This window comes from Aristolochia californica, unplaced genomic scaffold, assembly GCF_029961685.1.
Source record: "Aristolochia californica isolate CCGP_79_NKW_82.1479 unplaced genomic scaffold, dmAriCali1.0.hap1 SCAF_16, whole genome shotgun sequence".
In the NCBI taxonomy this organism is placed as follows: Eukaryota; Viridiplantae; Streptophyta; class Magnoliopsida; order Piperales; family Aristolochiaceae; genus Aristolochia; species Aristolochia californica.
This window is the reverse complement of record NW_027181837.1, coordinates 5,652,752-5,670,748: the sequence shown is the minus strand read 5'-3', so window position 1 is coordinate 5,670,748 and position 17,997 is coordinate 5,652,752. Positions and strand designations below refer to the sequence as shown.

The window sequence follows — 17,997 nt, the reverse complement described above, 5'->3', positions numbered from 1 at the left end:
AACTGTCAGATGCAAATATTTGCAAGCTAATACATCAAGCCAGATAACATTTTAGAACAACAACAAATATAAGTTCAATGAAAATTAAGAAAGAAGGACAAAAACTAACATTTTTATTTTTTTTACAATAAAGAGAAGTTGGATGCAATTAAGAAAGCTCTTGATTCTATTAACTATAATAGAGTATTATTGAACAGAATCTGTTATCAACACTCAAAATCATGAAATAAAATTCATACCGGCAGTTCTTCCAAGGATTTCTTCCCGAGTGTACTATGTAAGTTCAAGAAACTGTCAACTGCAAATATTTGCAAAAAAAAAAAAACAAAACAGATCGTTATCTTTGCTTAGGCATAACTGCATTCTAATACAAAACATTTCTTCGTTCGGATATCCAAAAAGCCTTTCCAAGAATGAAGGAGCACTGATAAAACGAAGTGAGAGTTAGAGAGTTTGTAGGGTAAGGTCGGCGACGAAAAAAAAATAGAAGATTAAATAAAAATCTTACCTCCTTCTGTCGGACCGTCGCTTTCGTCTCGTCGGTGAGGAAGAACTTCAAATGAAGAAATCACAGAAGAAGAAATTGTAGACCAAAAAATCGAAGTCTTTGACAAAGATTGAGGAATCGAAGAGGGAAAGGGAGAACAAGGGATTTGAAGACCAAATCCCCCATTTTCCATGAATACCTGCTGACGGACAACGATTTTCGAGAGAAAATTATGCTAAAACGGCATGGAAATAGCAGAGAAGTATGGGTTTCGCAGGCGACAAGACGAAATGGAAGAGACGTGACTCTCTTTCCCGAAAATTTTCCAAATCCCCCCGATTTCCGAATCGATGTTCGTTAAATTAACGAGTCGGCTCACGAGTTAGCGAGCCGAACATGGCTCTGCTCGAGTTCGGTTTGTTAATCTAAACGAGCCCATTTCTGATCTCAAACTCGAAATATAACGAGTCGTGCCGAACTCGAACCACTCGTGAGCTGGCTGGGTTCGAAGCGACCCCTTTATCTGAGTTTGGGGCTAACGTTGCTCATTGCAAGGGGCCTCTTATGACTTATCGTCTGCCTGCTCGCCACATCTGCTGGACACACCTGACTTCGCTTATAACTCTCACGGCTTCTTCCCATCTGCACCTTACCCCTCTCATGGCTTATTCAATTTCGTCACCACTTCGTATCTCTTCTTCTACTTCCTGCGCTCACACAAAGTCTCGTAAATCCTCTCTCAGTGACTCTAATCATAGTTTCCGCTACCCGCCATTCAAGAAATTCGCTACTGATAGCATCCTCTGTCGCTGCCAAAGGCAGTCGGACTCTGCTTCTCCGCAGGAGGACCGTCCTGATGGGATTCGTTTCTCAGTGCCGCGAAGAACGCTGTCAAATGGTGGAACGATTACGTCAATCCGAATAGAGACTCGTTGAAGAGCAAGGACCACGGTGAGATTGGCACGACTAGGGGGGAGAAGGGTAGGGATTGGGAGAGATGGAGGCAGCATTTCGAGGAAGTTGAAGAGCAAGAGAGACTTGTGACTCTTCTAAAGGTACTTTCGGATAGCTGTTAGCATTTGTTTTTTTTCCAAATGTTGGATAGCTTTTGGTTTGAATGGATAGACATGTGCTGCTAGTTTTAGGGTGATTATGTTCAAGCGAAAGAAAAATATTGCTTCACGAATATCTATGGTGCTTGACAAACAGAAACTGGATTTTGTTGGCGAAGGTTAAAGCCGACCTCATATGCTAAGCACATATAGTATGCTTAGGAAACACTGTAGCTGGCGAAGGTTAAAGCCGACCCCATATGCTAAGCACATATAGTATGCTTAGGAAACACTGTAGCTTTATGATGTGAGGCTATCTAAGCACGGGAACTTTTGAATTTAGACTTTGGCGAGTTTGGTAAATATGATGAGAGAAGAACCGGGTGAAGCTGATGTCAGTTCAACCCAACTGATAGAGTAGCAAGATTTGGTCCCATCATCTGTAGTTGGGAAACTTAGGCAATATAATTTGGTAAATATGAAGAATTTCGTCTGGACGAAGGACTGTTACAGAGAAAATTCTGCAGTGAAAGGGTGCTTCTTGAAATTTTGGGAAAAGATGCGTAACTGTGACAGCAAGAATGTGGAGCATGTAACTGCTTCAAATGAAGCAGTTGTATTGTTAGTTTCCTTGTTTGTATCAGGTGGATACAGCCTAACCCCTGCTTGTGGGTCAGTCTGGAATCAAAGGATCCAACAAGGTTTAAGCTTGCACATTGTTGAAGTTTAAGGTCAATGCCTGGTGATGTTCTATGATTATTTAAATTTTTTGCACTTTAGAAGTCAAGAATTATACGGGGAAAACGACTTGGGATGATGAAGGGATTGGCAATTGGGTGCGTGTTGGTTTGGATGAGAAAACATGCAGTATTTACTGAGTATTTGAGATGAATTTGCTGTATCAGATATGGAAATGTTGGACTGAGTTGGAAAGAGGGATTATATTTAAAAGGCTAAAAGAGCTGCTTAAAGAATAAAGGAATGATTGCATCTAGTTTTATCGTATCTAGCAGAGAGATCTTGCTTGTCTACTCTGCTCACTTGTCTCATACTAGGCAGCACGATATGAGTTAATCATTCTGCTCCCCATCTATCTTGATGTTGTGTATACTTTTATGGGTAGCAGGTAGGATGCTGCCTAAATCAGGCTCTGCTTTCTCAACAAAAAAAAAAAAAAAAAAAAAGAGTTGCTCTGCATTGGAGGTCTCCTGTACCTTGGAAGGCAGCAAAGATACTGGGAAGATGATAAAGAAGCTAGCAATTGGCTATACACATAATTTTCACCTGAAATCACTGTACTATGAACTTCCTTCATATGGAGAGTGTTTTTCTGTGGGTGACCTTGTCGTCACTTCTTTATTTTTACTTATGCTTAAGATCATCCTGTTAGCAAGAACATGATCGTTGCATCTTGTGTGACATTTGTGCATTGTGTCTGTCACAGTAGCATACATTTTGATACTTAAAAAGAAAAATCTGTTTTTGATAATAGGCTGTGGCCATGGTATGCTTCCAAAAGCTTTCAGTTTTTATTGGAGTTTCCAAATCCTGGCTGCTTCATATGGACTATCCTACTTGAGCAGATTCTTGTGGAATTAAGGCACCCTTTAATTCCAGGTTAGAGGTGGCACCAGTGCCTCTATTATTGAAGAAAACTTTAATGAATTAGTGTTTGTTTGTTTTTAAAGCATATGGATCCCATGTTTTTTTAGCATATACATGTAAGCCCCTTTATACTGCCATTTACACAGACCTGCATCTATAGTCAACATGAGAGAGACAGTTACTACTGTTAGTGTCATGTAATTGAGGAAAAGACATTTTAAAACCTTGTCCTTTGAGAAAAATGGCTGTCATTTCCTTTGCATGTGGACTGTTGTTTGGCAGTTCTGCAAATGTATTTTTTTTTTTTTTTGAAAAAGATGTATATATAAACAAGAAAAATACAGAAATTACAAAGAGGGGAACAGTTCTGCAAATGTAACTGACCAACTTGAAAGGGATCCCATATAATTGCAGCATCAGGATCTGCTTATGCAACCTGGGCCATATACGTCTTTTCCTTTTGTTAATTCTTCATCATGATTTAAGCTAGTGACCTTTTTAATTGTATGCTTCATTTCTCCTTGCCCTTTATCTTTCTCTTTTTTTTCTTTTGTTTTTTCTTTCCCCCTCTATCTACCATCTTCCAAATAAGAAGCCTATAAGTAGTGTGTGGCCTGTGAATGCGAGATGCTGGCATAGAAGATTAGTTAAGAAACTCTATCCAGTATGAAGTATATATTTAATAGTACTTGGGATTGCACCATGGAACAATTATTGTACTAGATTTGTAAAAATACCTATGGAACACTAGTATAATACATTTTGTGAAAGAGATGATGGCATTCTTGTTAAGTGAGGGGCTGACTTGAATGGGTTGATCAGTAACCCAGGCTTGCTTAAGTCAACAAGCACTAGGCACTTACCGAAATTGTTAAAAGATCGTTAACTTTTATGGACCTGTACTTTAGTTTACTTCCTGATGCAGTTGGAGGACAATATTATACTACATTTTGTGAAAGAGATAATGGCATTCTTGTTAAGTGAGGTTGACTTGGTTGGGTTGATCAGTAACCCAGGCATGCTCAAGTATGCAAGCACTAGAAACTTAATGAAAATTTCAAAAGATCATCAACTTTTATGGACCTGTACTTTAGTTTACTTCGTGATCCAGTTGGAGGATAATATTATCTGAAAGACAAAGAAACAAGGGATTTGGAAAGGGAGGGAAAAAAGAAGAGGAGGGAGAAAATAATACCCAATAAGTTTCAGTCCAAGAAAGAAAACAGAGTTTCTGTATGACTGGAGTTTGTAATGTCCTTGTTGAAGTCACGTATGGTGGTTCATGTAAAAAGCCCTACACTGCATGCAAATGATGGAAAAGAAGTGTCATTATGTTATATGAACTTGCTTTTACACTTGAAACTCAATCGGTGGCATCTACCTGACACAAATTTGTATTGTAAATTAGTCTCCAATTTTCATGCTTTGTACTTCATCAAGTTCTCACAGAAAAATTTGCAAGGTTGACATTTTTAAACGTGGTTTCCTTTTCAATTACAAACTAAACAGAAACTCTCAACACCTTTGTGTAAACAGTCACAGTTGGTCGATGCTGTTCGTCGAGAGGATTATGAGGATGCTGCTAAAATCAAAGTTGCAATTGCTGCTGCCGCAAGAAATGATGCTGTTGGGCAAGCAAATTCTTATCTTGAAGTAAGATGTTCAAAGTCATAAAGTAAAATAGATAATACAAGCAAGGTTTACTTTACCAGTATTGGGTGTCCAAAATTCTGGTTTGTGGTTGTCAACAGGGAGCAGCGTATGGCCATCCTGAAATTCAATACATATCACACACTGTGATATGTATTGGCTTGGTACTACTTTATTCTGATGTCAAAAGGGTTGTAAAATGTTTTAGAGCATCATTTAGGGCATTCCTCCAGACCTCTTTCAGCCTTTCTGTGTTTTTCTTTGTTGTGCTACATTTCAGAGCTAGAGTGTGCCACAGAAATTTGAGGTTTTTCTTTTTCTTCTGAAATTTGTGAGGAAAAAATATAAAAATTAAATAGGGGTGAGTTGTTTTATAACTTGTGAATGTGAGATTTGATTGAATAACAGCTTGAAATAATACAAAGTGGGGAAGAGTAAAAGCCTCAAGCCTCTGAGGGGGAGTGAGAGAGAGTTAAGGAGAAAGATGAGACGTTAGGCCTTGATTTTGGAATTTACTTTCAAGAAAGCTTCCTACCCAATTCCCAAAAGGCAAATTTTGCAAATTTCATTTGTAAATTACTTTGAGATAAGACTTTGGTGGCCTTGAGTTACTCTACCTTTAAAATTCAATAACCTAAGTTAAAATATCTTGAATAACTAAAACTAAGGCTCCACGTTAGAATATCTAAAGAAACTCTCATGGGCTCATTAAGCACCTCCAAATAAGCTTAACTAATCATGACTCATCAATTAACCCATTTGAAAATAAAAAGGGAAACCAAAAATATTACTTAAATAAATCTTATACTGAATTCTTAAATTTATAACTCACATAAATTCTTATTTTATAACTCATACAAATTCTTATACTAAGTTCCTGAGCTCTTAAAGCTTCAAACTCTCAAATAGCCAAATAATCATATTCTTTCTCTTCCTTTAGTAAGCTTGCAATTCTTGGTCCCCATCAGAACGTTTCAATGCATTGCAGAGAGCATTAAAGGAAGAGCGTTATGAAGATGCAGTTTTTATACGGGATCAGGCTGGTGCTGGACTGGTGAGTTTTTTCATCTGTATATGTTTCAAGATTGATGTGCTCTCTACTAAAAATATATGCTGCTTGTTTTTTACCTGTTGTAATGTTGTTTCAACGTCAGAACTGGAGTGCTAGGGTGGTTTGACGCACCTTTTTTTTCCCATTGGTAATACAGTTATCTGCCTGCAGCTAGGGTGGTGGGCAGGTGTATCTGAAGATGCTAAAGATCCTTATGGTCGAATTATTCATGTAAGTGCTGAACATGGGAGATACGTAGCACGGAGTTACAGTTCCCGGTACCAAGGATAATACTGCAGTTTGTATTCTTATAGTTAGATTATTGAGTAGATTTTTTCCCCCTTTTTCTTGGGTGACAGTTTCCTTTTTTTTTTTTTTTTTTGGACAAGTTGACAGGCAGGTTTGAAGCCTTGGGAAGAACTTAGAAAAGCATAAAAATCTGCGAGTAGTATATATATTGATGTACCATTTTGTCTTATTTGCATGTATTTATGCAGGCAGCTGGCCACAGCTACACCTGGTGTTCCACTGTTTGAGGTATATTATACCTTGAATCATGAAGGAGAATACAGGCAGCAGGTATATCTTTCAGCTGACATGTAGCTCAACTTCTTACTTTTTTTGGTTTCTGGGAAGAAACAGAAAGAACGTTTTATGATTGTTTTGTTGCATAAATTACTTGGAACCATACTAGCTCTACATTTCTCAGTTGATAGAAACAACACAAGCTACTCTTTTAATACCCTTACCTACTCCTTTATGGTTCTGATAATATAATTTGTCTTTTAGGCAGTGTACCTAAAGAGGAACAGAGTAAATCCTATAGGTTTCCTTGCGAAGCAGAAGCCATCAGACATTATTACTGTAAACCCATTGCCAGATTCAAAGGGAGGGTTAAGTGATTCATCTGTCCCAAGTACTGAAGATATGAAGATAGTGACAAACAGGATGAAGATCCAGATGTGGCAGACGGACTAGCTGGAATTCAAAGTATCCTAAGAGATATGATTCCAGGTGTCAAGGTCAAGGTGTTGACGGTGATTGGCCCAGAGAAAGTTGATAAGGGTTTAATATATAAGGCTTTGGAGCAGGATTTGGAGGAGGAAGAAGAAGAAGATCAAGGGGAAGAAGAGAAAGAAAATGACACTGATGATGATGGAGATATAGATTTGGGGATCATCTATGATCCTCAAATTATTGCAGTGAGTGAGAAGGATGAGATTGAAATAGATGACATGAGAGAAATTGTTGACTCTCGTGACACACAAAGTCAAATGGCTGTCAAAGTTGTAATTGGCGGCCTTGTACAGAAACTGTCAAGTGATATGAATCCTAAAGCTTTGTCACGTGTACCATCCAGGCTTGAGAAGCGGGGCCGCTCATCTTTTTCATTTTCTATACTTAAAGATGAAGATCAGACAGTAGGAGCTGGCACGAAACAGGAGGGTGCAGCGGAAAAAACTGCTGCTCTTCAAAGTCAGCGCAGTATTGACCTTGTTATGTCTGATCTTGCCAGCAAGGAGAAGATCCCTATGAAGGTTGTTTGCCATTATTATAATTCTTTGTTACTCCATTGTCAATATTAATGCTGAAAATGAGGTTATCCTCCTCAAACTCACTTGTCTGACTAAATTCTTTCCTGTTGATTGTATCTATGAAACATCTGCAGGTACTTAAAGATGTAGGAGAATTAATAAATCTTACACTTAGTCGGGCTCAGAACCAGCAACCTCTATCTGGATCAACAATTTTTAATCGTATTGAGATCCCAGCAACTTCTGACCCTCTTAATGGTGATTTTTAAATTCAAAATTTGTTGATTTGGTTCAATTTTATTTGTTCAATTGTTTATTTGACCTAAAGTAATTTGTGATATTCATTATTTTATTTTTTTACTATAGCATCCATCTTTTAAATAGTTTTCCTGCCTCTTCATAAGTATTTAAACTGATTTTCTTTTCACTAAATGATAAAATCTGACAGGATTGTATATGGGTGCACATGGGGTTTACACATCAGAAATCATTCATCTGAAGCGCAAATTTGGTCAGTGGCAAGATGAAGGGGGGAGCCACAAGTCTCCTAATTTAGAATTTTATGAGTATGTTGAGGCCTTAAAATTGACCGGAGATCCCTATGTACCAGCTGGTCAGGTAAATACGGCTATCTGAGCCTATCTGCATAAGTTTCACTTTCTCAGCTTTTCCAAAGGAAGCTCTACAACATGATACTTGAAGGAATAAAGTTGGTTTGCCCTGTCTTACCTTTTGCTTTGTCTATTGTTTGATTTGGTCTTACTCTATCGAATACTAGCTTAAAACAAAGATGGCTGTAAGCATGATTTTTTTAATTTTCTTATGACAATAATCCGTCTATAAGATTTATAATTTGTTTTATTATTTTATTTTGTCTTTCTTGAGAATGTTCAGGTTATTCTTCTCCTCCAGACCAATTACATTAGCTCTGGAAGCTGGTGAAATTGCAGAAAATGTGTTCAGTGTTTCTCTTTTGGGGTTACACTAGGTTATCTTCAAAATAAATTTGGATTTGGGAATCTTGATCTTGGCTAGGCTGTATTTTGGTTATGATATAAAACCCCATCCACTTATCGAGGTCCAAATCAAAGTCAGTTTACCTATTTCCAGTTTCCTGTTCGAGCTCTTCATCTTAGCCATGATAGTTGATCAAAGGAGATAACTAAATAATAAGCCATGAATTAGGTTATCCAAACCTTCAATTAGGAATTTACATTCAGTCTGTATATGAGTTAGTTGTAGGATACACTGCACACAGCATAGTCGGAGAGGTAACTGTTTCATCCTAATGGTGTGATGCCAATGCAATAGATTCTCCCTTGCCTTAATGTCTCACCTCACATGAGGGAGCTAGATGAGTGAAAAAGTCATTTCCATAGGTAGACAGTTTTCATTGTCATTATAGGCAAAGAAAGTGCTCCTCATTTCATAGCACCTGGGAAACTTAAGTGTGATGGAGGACTGGTCCTATTGGATAGGAGAACTGAAGAAAAGGCTTGGAATGGGTTTAGGAGATTTTTTTATTCGAGATATATGTGGTAAGAGATGACCATATAATTGGAATAAGAAAATAACCATTTTAGGGTTGTGGCAATATTTTTTCTTGAGATAGTAATTGGAGCTTGATGGGAAGATGGTCTACAGGTAGGGGGAAAAACACTTGTCTGAGAGAAAGGAAGCTTGATGTGATAATGAAGTCCAGTGAAAGTGGAGTTAAGGTCAGTTTAAGTTGGGTTCAAATGCATCCTGAAGTGCTTGATCCTGGCTAACCGTAGGGCTATTTTACCATGGTTAAAGAATCATGCATTTTAGATGTGTTTTCCCTATAGAAAATTGGTAAGAAAATAACATTAAACAAATGTTTGTTGGTGCCCTTGTTGCTATCTTTTACTAATTGATAATTATCTTTCTCCATGTTTAGTAATGGAGATATCTTTAAATTGATTTGACAGGTAGCATTCAGAGCAAAGGTTGGCAAGAGAAACCAGTTGCCTCATAAAGGCATAATCCCTGAAGAATTTGGAGTGGTATTTATATTGAACATCAATTTTCTTTTGTGGTCCTAATTCTTTCTAAACAGGAAAGGACTACTAAATTTTCAACTGATAATTCTTAGGTTGCTCGATATAAAGGGCAAGGCAGGCTTGCTGAGCCAGGATTCCGGAATCCCCGTTGGGTTGATGGAGAACTTGTAATTCTTGATGGGAAAGTATGTGTTTTCTACATGTAGTCTAGTTCTTTTTCTTCTTTCTTACTAATTGTGAATGCTTTTCCCATTGACAGTATATTAACGGAGGGCCTGTTGTTGGATTTATCTACTGGGCTCCCGAATATCATTTCTTGGTGTTTTCCATAGATTGAGGCTTCAGACTTAGGTTCTTCTCTCACAAAAGGGTTTGAGCCATTCAATCGTTTGTCAGAATTTTGCGTGTGAGTATGCAGTGACTTGATTTCAATATTTAGTATGCAATTATTTGCATGTAACTAGAGAATTTTGAATCTCTTATTAATAAAATCTCTTGTCATTAAAAAATATTTTTATCAATATTTAGGTTTCTTATTTTAGATGAAATGTGCTCTTAAAACTTTACAGCTTCCACTGATGTCTGGAAAGAAAATGATAGAGTTCCCATGAATTTTTTATGTCAGGTCTTTACTTTTTTTTATCAGTGGCCAAATTTCTCTTTTGGTAGCACTACATGATTGCTCAAAATCTTTATTTATTTATTTTTGAAATGTTGATGAGTTTAGCGAGGTGATCTATGGAGTAGGATTTGTGAGGCTCAGGAACTTCGAGTTGGCGGCGAAGAGGAAGGATGAAAAGTTGTTCAAAATCTTTATGGCTGATTAGAAAATTCAGATCATGCTTATCTTTTATTATGGGGACCAAATATCTGATCTTGAGAATACATGTTTTGAAACGCAGTAACAAAAATTACTTCCTGTGAGATGCACCTGAAACAACTTATGCCAGTCTTTTGCATAGTTAGTTGTTGAGTATCTTTACTTTGTGCCTAATTGAAAAGTAACCCAGCTAATCTTGCTACTTACATTAACTGTATTGAAACATGAAAAGATTGCAATAGCTAAGAAACTGCAGCCACATTCAAAACAACTTGTTGGAACGAGGAGCCTTCTTTAGCGAGCTTGTTGGCCAAGCCATTGCTAGATCTTAATACATCAGACCAGGTAATCAAAATGCAATGACAAAAATATAGGATTTGCTCTAGGGTAGAACTGAATTGCCATGTAACTCACTTGGAGCCTTGCACCGGCCAATAACCATCACTGAATTGCCCTGAACAAGAAGCTTGTCATATGTTAAATGTTGTCTGAAAACCTCTGAATTGCCCTGAACAAGAAGCTTGTCATATGTTAAATGTTGTCTGAAAACCTCTAAACCAGCAAATACGGATCACACTTCTGCTTCATTGGAGTCTACAATTACCAAGGGCCCAGAGTGACTGAGGGGTGCCTCACTAGCTGAATTTAGGAAAAGACCCCCACAACCCGCAGGTGTCCCGGGTTGCCTGGAGCTGCCATCAAATTTTAGTTTAATAAGATTTGCTGGGCAGCAAACCTTGCTACTTGTTTTGACCATCCCATCAGGATTAGAGCTTTTTTTAGCCTTTGGAAGAAGAGAGTGATTATAAAATTGTTCTTAATCTAGTTCGGGAAGGTTCATATGAACATGAATGGGTAATATATATAGAACGAAAATTCATTTCAATCCATAATCCCCATGGAATGTGTGTAATGCAAGCTGAGAGAAGACCTCTTTCCATGCTTAATAAACGATTTAATGGATAATTCTCCACCTTAGAGGAATTTTTTTTTTAATCGGTGTGTTTTTATTAAGGAACAAAAGAACAAACAAAAATTAAAGGAGCAATCCGATTACAACAAGAGAATGCAAGGAGGCTCCGTTTTTTGCAAGACTATTAGCCGCAAAATTGGCTGACCTAGGAACATGGGATCAGAAACAAGAAACCATGGATGAAATATCTTTGATGTCACGAAAAGTAGCCCAATGACGCGAAGGAGACTCGAGGAAAGGAGAAGAGCACCAACGAACAACTATGCTAGAGTTGCTTTCAATGACGAGGGGGCCTGCAAGATGATCATGGAAGAAAACCAGGCCCTAGAGGAGGGCCATAAGCTCAGTAGAAGTGGAGTCCGAAATGCCATGGGCCTGGAGTAGGATATGAGGGTGTTACCATCAGAATTTCTGAAAAGGTCACTGAAGCCAGTAAGACCAAGGTTACCCAAAACGCTGTCATCAAAGTTGAGCTTCAATAGACCAGTGGGAGTGGGCACCCACTTTTTTATAGAAGGGCTACGATGGGGGCCAGACATCTGGGCAATCACCTGCCAATTGAGGCGAAGAGCGGGAGGACTCAGGCTGGTGAACTCCTTGCTAGAGGAAGTTCACCAGCCCTTAGAATTGAGGCGAAGAGCGGGAGGACTCAGGCTAGCAAGGAGTTCACCAGCCCTTAGAGAAAGTTCAATCTCCAATATCCAGGAATCATTGTCGCTTGGATTCACACAAGACTGGAATTGGCAGACATTAGAGGAGCCCCAAGTAGAGAAAACTGTCGCCTCATTGCCAAATGTTTGGCCCTTCTTGGCCAGTGACGATGGAAGAATGGGTCCCTCCAGCATATGGTTATAGCAAATTAAATATTGATGGCTGCACTGCTGGTTTTAGAGGCGTCATAAGGAATTGGAAGGCTCTATCTTGCTGTCCTACTCAGGTCCTCTTGGACTTTCAGATTTGATCACAGCTGAGCTTCATGCCCTTCTCCAAGGTGTTCTCCTCTTCCATTGTTGGTTTGATGGCAAACTCATTATTGAAGGCGACTCCGAAGTTGTCATTGGATGGTGCCCCTTAGTTTTAGATCCCTCATAACATCATTAACGAGTTTTCCATGAAAATTATTGATCTTGTAAAATCCTTTGATTGTAATTGGTCTCATGTTTCGAGATCAACTAATTCCCTAGCTGACTCTTTTACCAAACAAGGAGTTTCCCTCCATTCTCTAGTTGTTGTAGGAGATTTCCTTACTTAGGCTACCCTTTGTTATTTTGTTCTAGCTATATATATATATATATAAGGAAAATGTTATGAAGCATGGGTAGATTAAATTAAACGAGCTGTTCATCTTAGAAATACTGGTATTTGTGGTACTGTTTTCAGCATTTTATCTGCTAGTGGTCCACCTAAGGAAAAGAAAGAATGAAGAAAAGAAGATGCAGGAGAAGAAAATACAAATTGCATTTGTTGAGGATAATTTCAAACAGCCCAATCACAAGATTGAGTACAGTTAAATGGATTCCAACAGAAATACAAAATCCAATCTTCTGCTGATACTTCAACTTAATAAACTGCCTTGATAAAGATAATGGATCTTCAAGTCAAGCATGAAGTGTTCCTCTTCTGGTGGTAGAGGATAATTCAAGATTGTGGTGATGGGCAAAATAAAAATTGTATATGGTGAAGTCATGGTTATCGCACACTTTTGCTATGGAACACTTTAAGTCATGGTTATCACACAGACAGTTTTGCTTATGTGGAACTTAAATAGGAACAACTCTGATTTCTGAGTTATTTCTTCTCCTGTTATCTCACAGTTGTAAATGAGTAGAAGTATCAATGTGGATGTGAATCTCTGGCAAACATGGGTACCACTAGTTGCTGCTGATGAAGACTTGTTGACCTGCAGTCATTGTTTTAAATCAGTACAAAGAAGCTTGAAGCGTAAGCAGCATTCCAACTTTCCCTTTTTGTGAGAAGTCTTTCTGCTTTCAGCTTTCTACCTTCTGCCTTTTGTAAATAGTATTGATAACCAGTCAAATCTGTTCTCCACTTTTTTGTATTATTTGGCTGCTGTGAGAATTGAAATTTTTTTTCCTCTTGTATCTTGCCATATTGGTTAATTTCCTTAGAGACAAACACTGATTAAGTATTTGCAGAAGGTTTTTTTCTTCTCATGTTCTTCTGATAATTAAATTCTAATAAAAGAAAAATAGTTAAATTCCACGTCGTTAATAATACGTGGCAAAACCCTTTTCTAAAGAATGGTTAGATTATAAGATCAGAATTGAGTTACGTTTCGGTTTTCAATGAATCAAAGAGCTCCAGGCCATTCCAGCGTTTATCTTCTCCCAAGTCCTCACGTCATTCTTTCTCTTCCATTCATTTCAAATAAAGAAGAAAGAGCGAAGCTTCCAAACCCTGTCCCCCTTTCTTTAAAATAAAACTGAACTGAAACCGGTTCCTTCGTCTCAATCGTATCCACCCAACGCTGTTTCTTGTGACACTGCCACAAGTTACAGCTAGAATTAAGGAAACGCAAAAAGCTTGAACATACATATGGTAGTTCAAGTTTCATATTTAATTCATTCTACTGGATATTTACCCTGGAGCTTGGTTTCTGAAACTTTTCCCAATGTACAGATCGCTCGATCAGCTTCAAAAGTGTCTTCACATATAAGAGAAGAAAGAAAAGCCGAGGCAGGGAAAGGGATATCTGATCTTCTCTCAGATGTCTCTTCTCCCTGCTTTTTCACTTGAGTGGCTGAAAAACGGAACACGGCGGCCCCTTGGGTGTTTCTGACACTTTGACGTGGTCGCTGCCGTTTAAAAAATGCCCCTGAATTTTTATGGCCAATCGCCACCGAAAATTCTTCTCCTTGTCGTCTGGGAAACGGGGAGAGTAATAACCGAAATGCCCTTTTTTCTTTTTACTCATAAATATTTTTCTTATATTTAACATTAATGGAATTTTAACTCCACTAATTTAAATTTTCAGCAAAAGTCAAGGGTAGTTTCGTACTTTTGTCTCTGTCTAGTCCTGACAAGTGGCCACGTGGCGCTCTTCTTTATCGCTCATATGCAATGATTTTTCCACGACAAACGACGTCATCAAATTTGTCTTCTACTTTCGGCCTCGCCGAAAATCCCACGTGGCACGTATCGACGATTTTATCTTTGTTCTCTTAGAGTTCTCTATCCACACTCAATGATTGGTCGACCTCGATACGATCCAACGGCTGAACTCGAGAGAGGCATCGCTTTTCTCCGTCTCCACCGTCAGATCTTCCTTTGCAGTCTCCGAAGCGGCGGATCCAATAAATTGAGAAGCCGAAGATGATCTTTAACTGATTTTTTCGTTCGCAGAAGACACTCCGTGCAGGACGCGGAAGCTCCTCCGATCTTCGTAGACCTAGACATTTTTATTTTTATCTGGATATTGAAGTGCAAAACCCCCCCATCTTTTCTATTAGAATTTTGTTTCGGCTGGCTAGGAGTTTCGATTTGTGGAAGATTTCTGTCTTGTTAGGGTCAGTAAGCAGGGGCTGGGGGAGATCGATGGTTGATCTCGTTGAGGCGCTGTGGAGGTTTTTTTTATTTTTATTTTCCGTACGAAGATCGGAAGTTCTGTTTTTATGTGGCTGAAAAGATTGGAGAAAGGCTTGGTGATTTGAAGCTCTGCGAAGAGGTTTTGGTGATTCTTGAGATTCTTGTTTTATTTGGGTGGTTTGGATTTATTGAACGGATTGGAGAGAGAATTTTGTCCTGTTGCAGTGTGAAGGTGAGTGGTGGTGAATTTAGGTTGAAGTTTTGAGAGGGATGAGAGTGAAGAGTTACTCTTTCTTCTTCTGTGAACTTGTGTGTCTTTTGATTGATTGTGGTGCTCTGGTGTTGGAAAACCAGCTGCAGCTTTCAAAAAACTTGAAGATAGCTTTGTGCTTTATATTGGTTTTTTTGGATGGTCCAAGTTCGGAAGTGTTATTGTGAGTAAAGTTGCTTCCTTTCATTTTAGAGAAAAAAGGAACTGTTTTTTGGTAAAGTACCGTTTTATTTGTTTGGAAGAAGATTTTTGGTGAAAAAAATTAATATCTCTCTTTTATTTCGATTGGATTGTTCGAGAAGTTTAACCTCTCCCTTGATTTCGTAATGGAGCTCCGAAGTGTAGGCCACGTTTATTAGGGTTCTTCCCTTTCTCATTTTTTGCCTTCCCGTTTGACTAATTTCTAAATTCGAAGTTGTGTTTTGTTTTTTAGAATTGATTGTTACAATTCTTTAAAAAAAAATCTGCTCGAGTCCTGTATCAGCGGAAAAAAAAAGAAAAAAAGAGAGAACTTCCGAATAACATCACCAATTCTGCGAGACCATTTTTATTATTAAACTCAGTCGGATTCTTGTTGGGTATGGCTATTGCTTTAACCCGTCTTTCTTGGTGGCTTTGGGGAGGAAAGGACCATGAACCCTCTGTATCTGCTGGATCCCCATTAAATTCTTCGTCGGATTTGAGCTTGGGCATGAGAGAGCTGGATTCATTGAAGTTCCCTTCAGTTAAGGGGACTAAGATGCGGTCGACGTCTAGAAGGCTTAAGAGAAAGTGGCACAGCAGGGAAGAGCGAAGAATCGATCTAGAATATGATTTGGTTCTGGTGCCATCGGATGGCGGATGCTTATCAGGATCAGAATCGGATGACTCTGACTGGTCAATTGGATGGCTCGAGCCTCACGCGCCTGATTTCCTGAGCGATGTTGAAGGAGAGGGCAGTTTTGCTGTGTTAGTTCCTTGCTATGGACGTGGTCGTAACGAGACGGTGGAGAATTCTAAGAATCAGCTCTTGGGTGCGATTGTCTCTTCAAATCTTGCAAATGGGCATTCTGCTGGTAAATTACCTCGTCAACTCTTAGACTCTTTCGAGGCGTTTTATTTTTTGGCTTTTTTCTATTTTGAACCTCGGTATTTGTTCATGTTTAAATCTGATATTGTTTTAAACTACGGATGAAGTCCTGTTGGATGTCAAATTTTCAGTTTTCCTTGCAAGCATTAGCTATATTCTTTACTTAGTATTTTTTATGTGATAACTCAACAGTTCTTCATGTAGTTGGCTCTTGCCCTTCAATGGAAAAGCTAAACGCTTCAATTTTTCTTTCAAAAAATCCCTAGGAAATTCACCTGAAACTAGGAAAAGATAGTTGTTTTGGAAAGCATGATATTTTCTGTCATGGATAACGTTAGACCAAGTGAATCTGGTCAGCATATAGAGTAACTACTGCTCCATCACATTGGTTACTGGCAGTAGCTTTTACTTTTGCCAGTTTTTCAGTATATCTTGAAACATAACAAAGCTCCTCCACAGGATTGCTTGGACAGAAAGAATGCATAGCTGCTTTCAGATATCAATATGGTGCTTTCTCTTTATTGTTAGTGTCAGTGTTTTGATGTAATAAACTGGTATTTGGCAACTTAATTAGACAATATGCACTACTGGTATTAAATTTTAACTTAGCTTGAATTAACATGGCAGCACATGATCGGGTTTCTGTTTTCTTTCTTCTCTTATGTTATACTGAGTAAAATGAGTAAAGGCATTGATTGTTACACGGAGTTGGCACTCATGCTTTTGATATTGTGGCTGTCATATTTACTTTCACTTTGTTCCTAGTTTGCTTCAAATGTCACTGTTATGCTTTTAGTTATTTTGTTTGAATACTTCATACTTCAGTTACTTCACTATATTTTTAGAGGAAAAAAAAAAAAAAAAGTGAAATCATTCCTGCTAGATAAATAAAAGAGTTGATTACATTTTGTGCAGATAGCAAGAAGTACATGGAGGAGTGGCTTTCTTCTCTTCAGCAAACTGAAAACCAGGACTAAAGATTATAGTCAGCTTGGTGGCTCTTGAAAATCTTTCTCGTTTTCCTTTCAGTTGGACAATGTTAAACAGAAAAAAAAAAAAAAAAATAGAAGACAAAAAAAGAAAGATAAGGAAGTTCAAAGAAATGGTGTAGCATCAATGGTTGAAGCCAAAACATTGAGGATGAGATGCCATACTAGTTACATTTGAAGCAAACTACATCTTCCAGAAGTTCGAAAATACAAGCCTTTTGTTTCAAGAGAGTGAGGGAGGGATGCTGCAAAGGGCTGTGAAGTTGTAAGACCAGACCCTTTGGTGATTGGAGAGTGACTAATTTGTTGATTCTTTTCCACCCTACTTACCCTCCTTAAAAGTGGAGTGTTTGAATTGGTGGAGGGTAACTATATTATGGAGATGAGGTGGAATTCTTTTTATGTAAATAACAACTTTGTACATATGATAGTCCCCTTTGTTTGTACATAAATTACTGTAATGAAGAGCCACTTTTTTATATTTCTATTCTATCTTCTTCCCAACATCATATACTGCAACTGGCTGAGAAATTGCACAGCTAATGTTTTTCTTCGTGGGGATATGATCTGAAGAACTCCCAAATCATCCCCCATTAATGGGCCAAAAGGAAGAAGTGTGTTGTTCCTATGCAAAAAGAAAACCCCATTCTAATAATTTGAGCATAACTAGCTTTTCTGAAAGAAACTATACTACTTTATGAACTGGAGGGAAGAGTTGTTCATATTTCCTACCTTATGACACAAGTAGCTAGAAGTAACTCTTTTCTTGCACATAAGATTATCACTGCAGAAATGTCAAAAAGAAAGATCCCCCTTATGCAGAAAAATATATCCCTTTGTTTGCCTTTCCTCCCACCTGTCTTATTGGTTAGTTTATCTTACCATACAAGCAGAGTTCGCTTTCCTGTAAAATCAAGTGAATAGG

The 17,997-nt window shown here is 38.2% G+C and overlaps 1 protein-coding gene and 1 pseudogene across 1 annotated transcript; both read left to right on the top strand.

Annotated features, from left to right (window-relative positions):
• The first annotated feature begins 1,129 nt into the window (after positions 1-1,129).
• LOC137953182 (protein EXECUTER 1, chloroplastic-like) lies at positions 1,130-13,317 on the top strand (annotated as a pseudogene).
• A 1,104-nt stretch (positions 13,318-14,421) lies between these two features.
• Positions 14,422-17,557, top strand: LOC137953992 (uncharacterized). Its single transcript, XM_068801574.1, has 2 exons — positions 14,422-16,069; positions 16,999-17,557. Exons 1-2 carry the CDS (start codon positions 15,595-15,597, stop codon positions 17,058-17,060), a joined length of 537 nt encoding a protein of 178 aa, XP_068657675.1. The 5' UTR covers positions 14,422-15,594; the 3' UTR covers positions 17,061-17,557.
• Positions 17,558-17,997: the final 440 nt, after the last annotated feature.

Coding starts and splice junctions, on each gene's coding strand:
- LOC137953992 (XM_068801574.1), top strand. CDS start 15,595: ATGGCTATTGCTTTAACCCGTCTTTCTTGGTGGCTTTGGGGAGGAAAG. Junction 16,070..16,998: donor TGCAAATGGGCATTCTGCTG/GTAAATTACCTC, acceptor CATTTTGTGCAG/ATAGCAAGAAGTACATGGAG.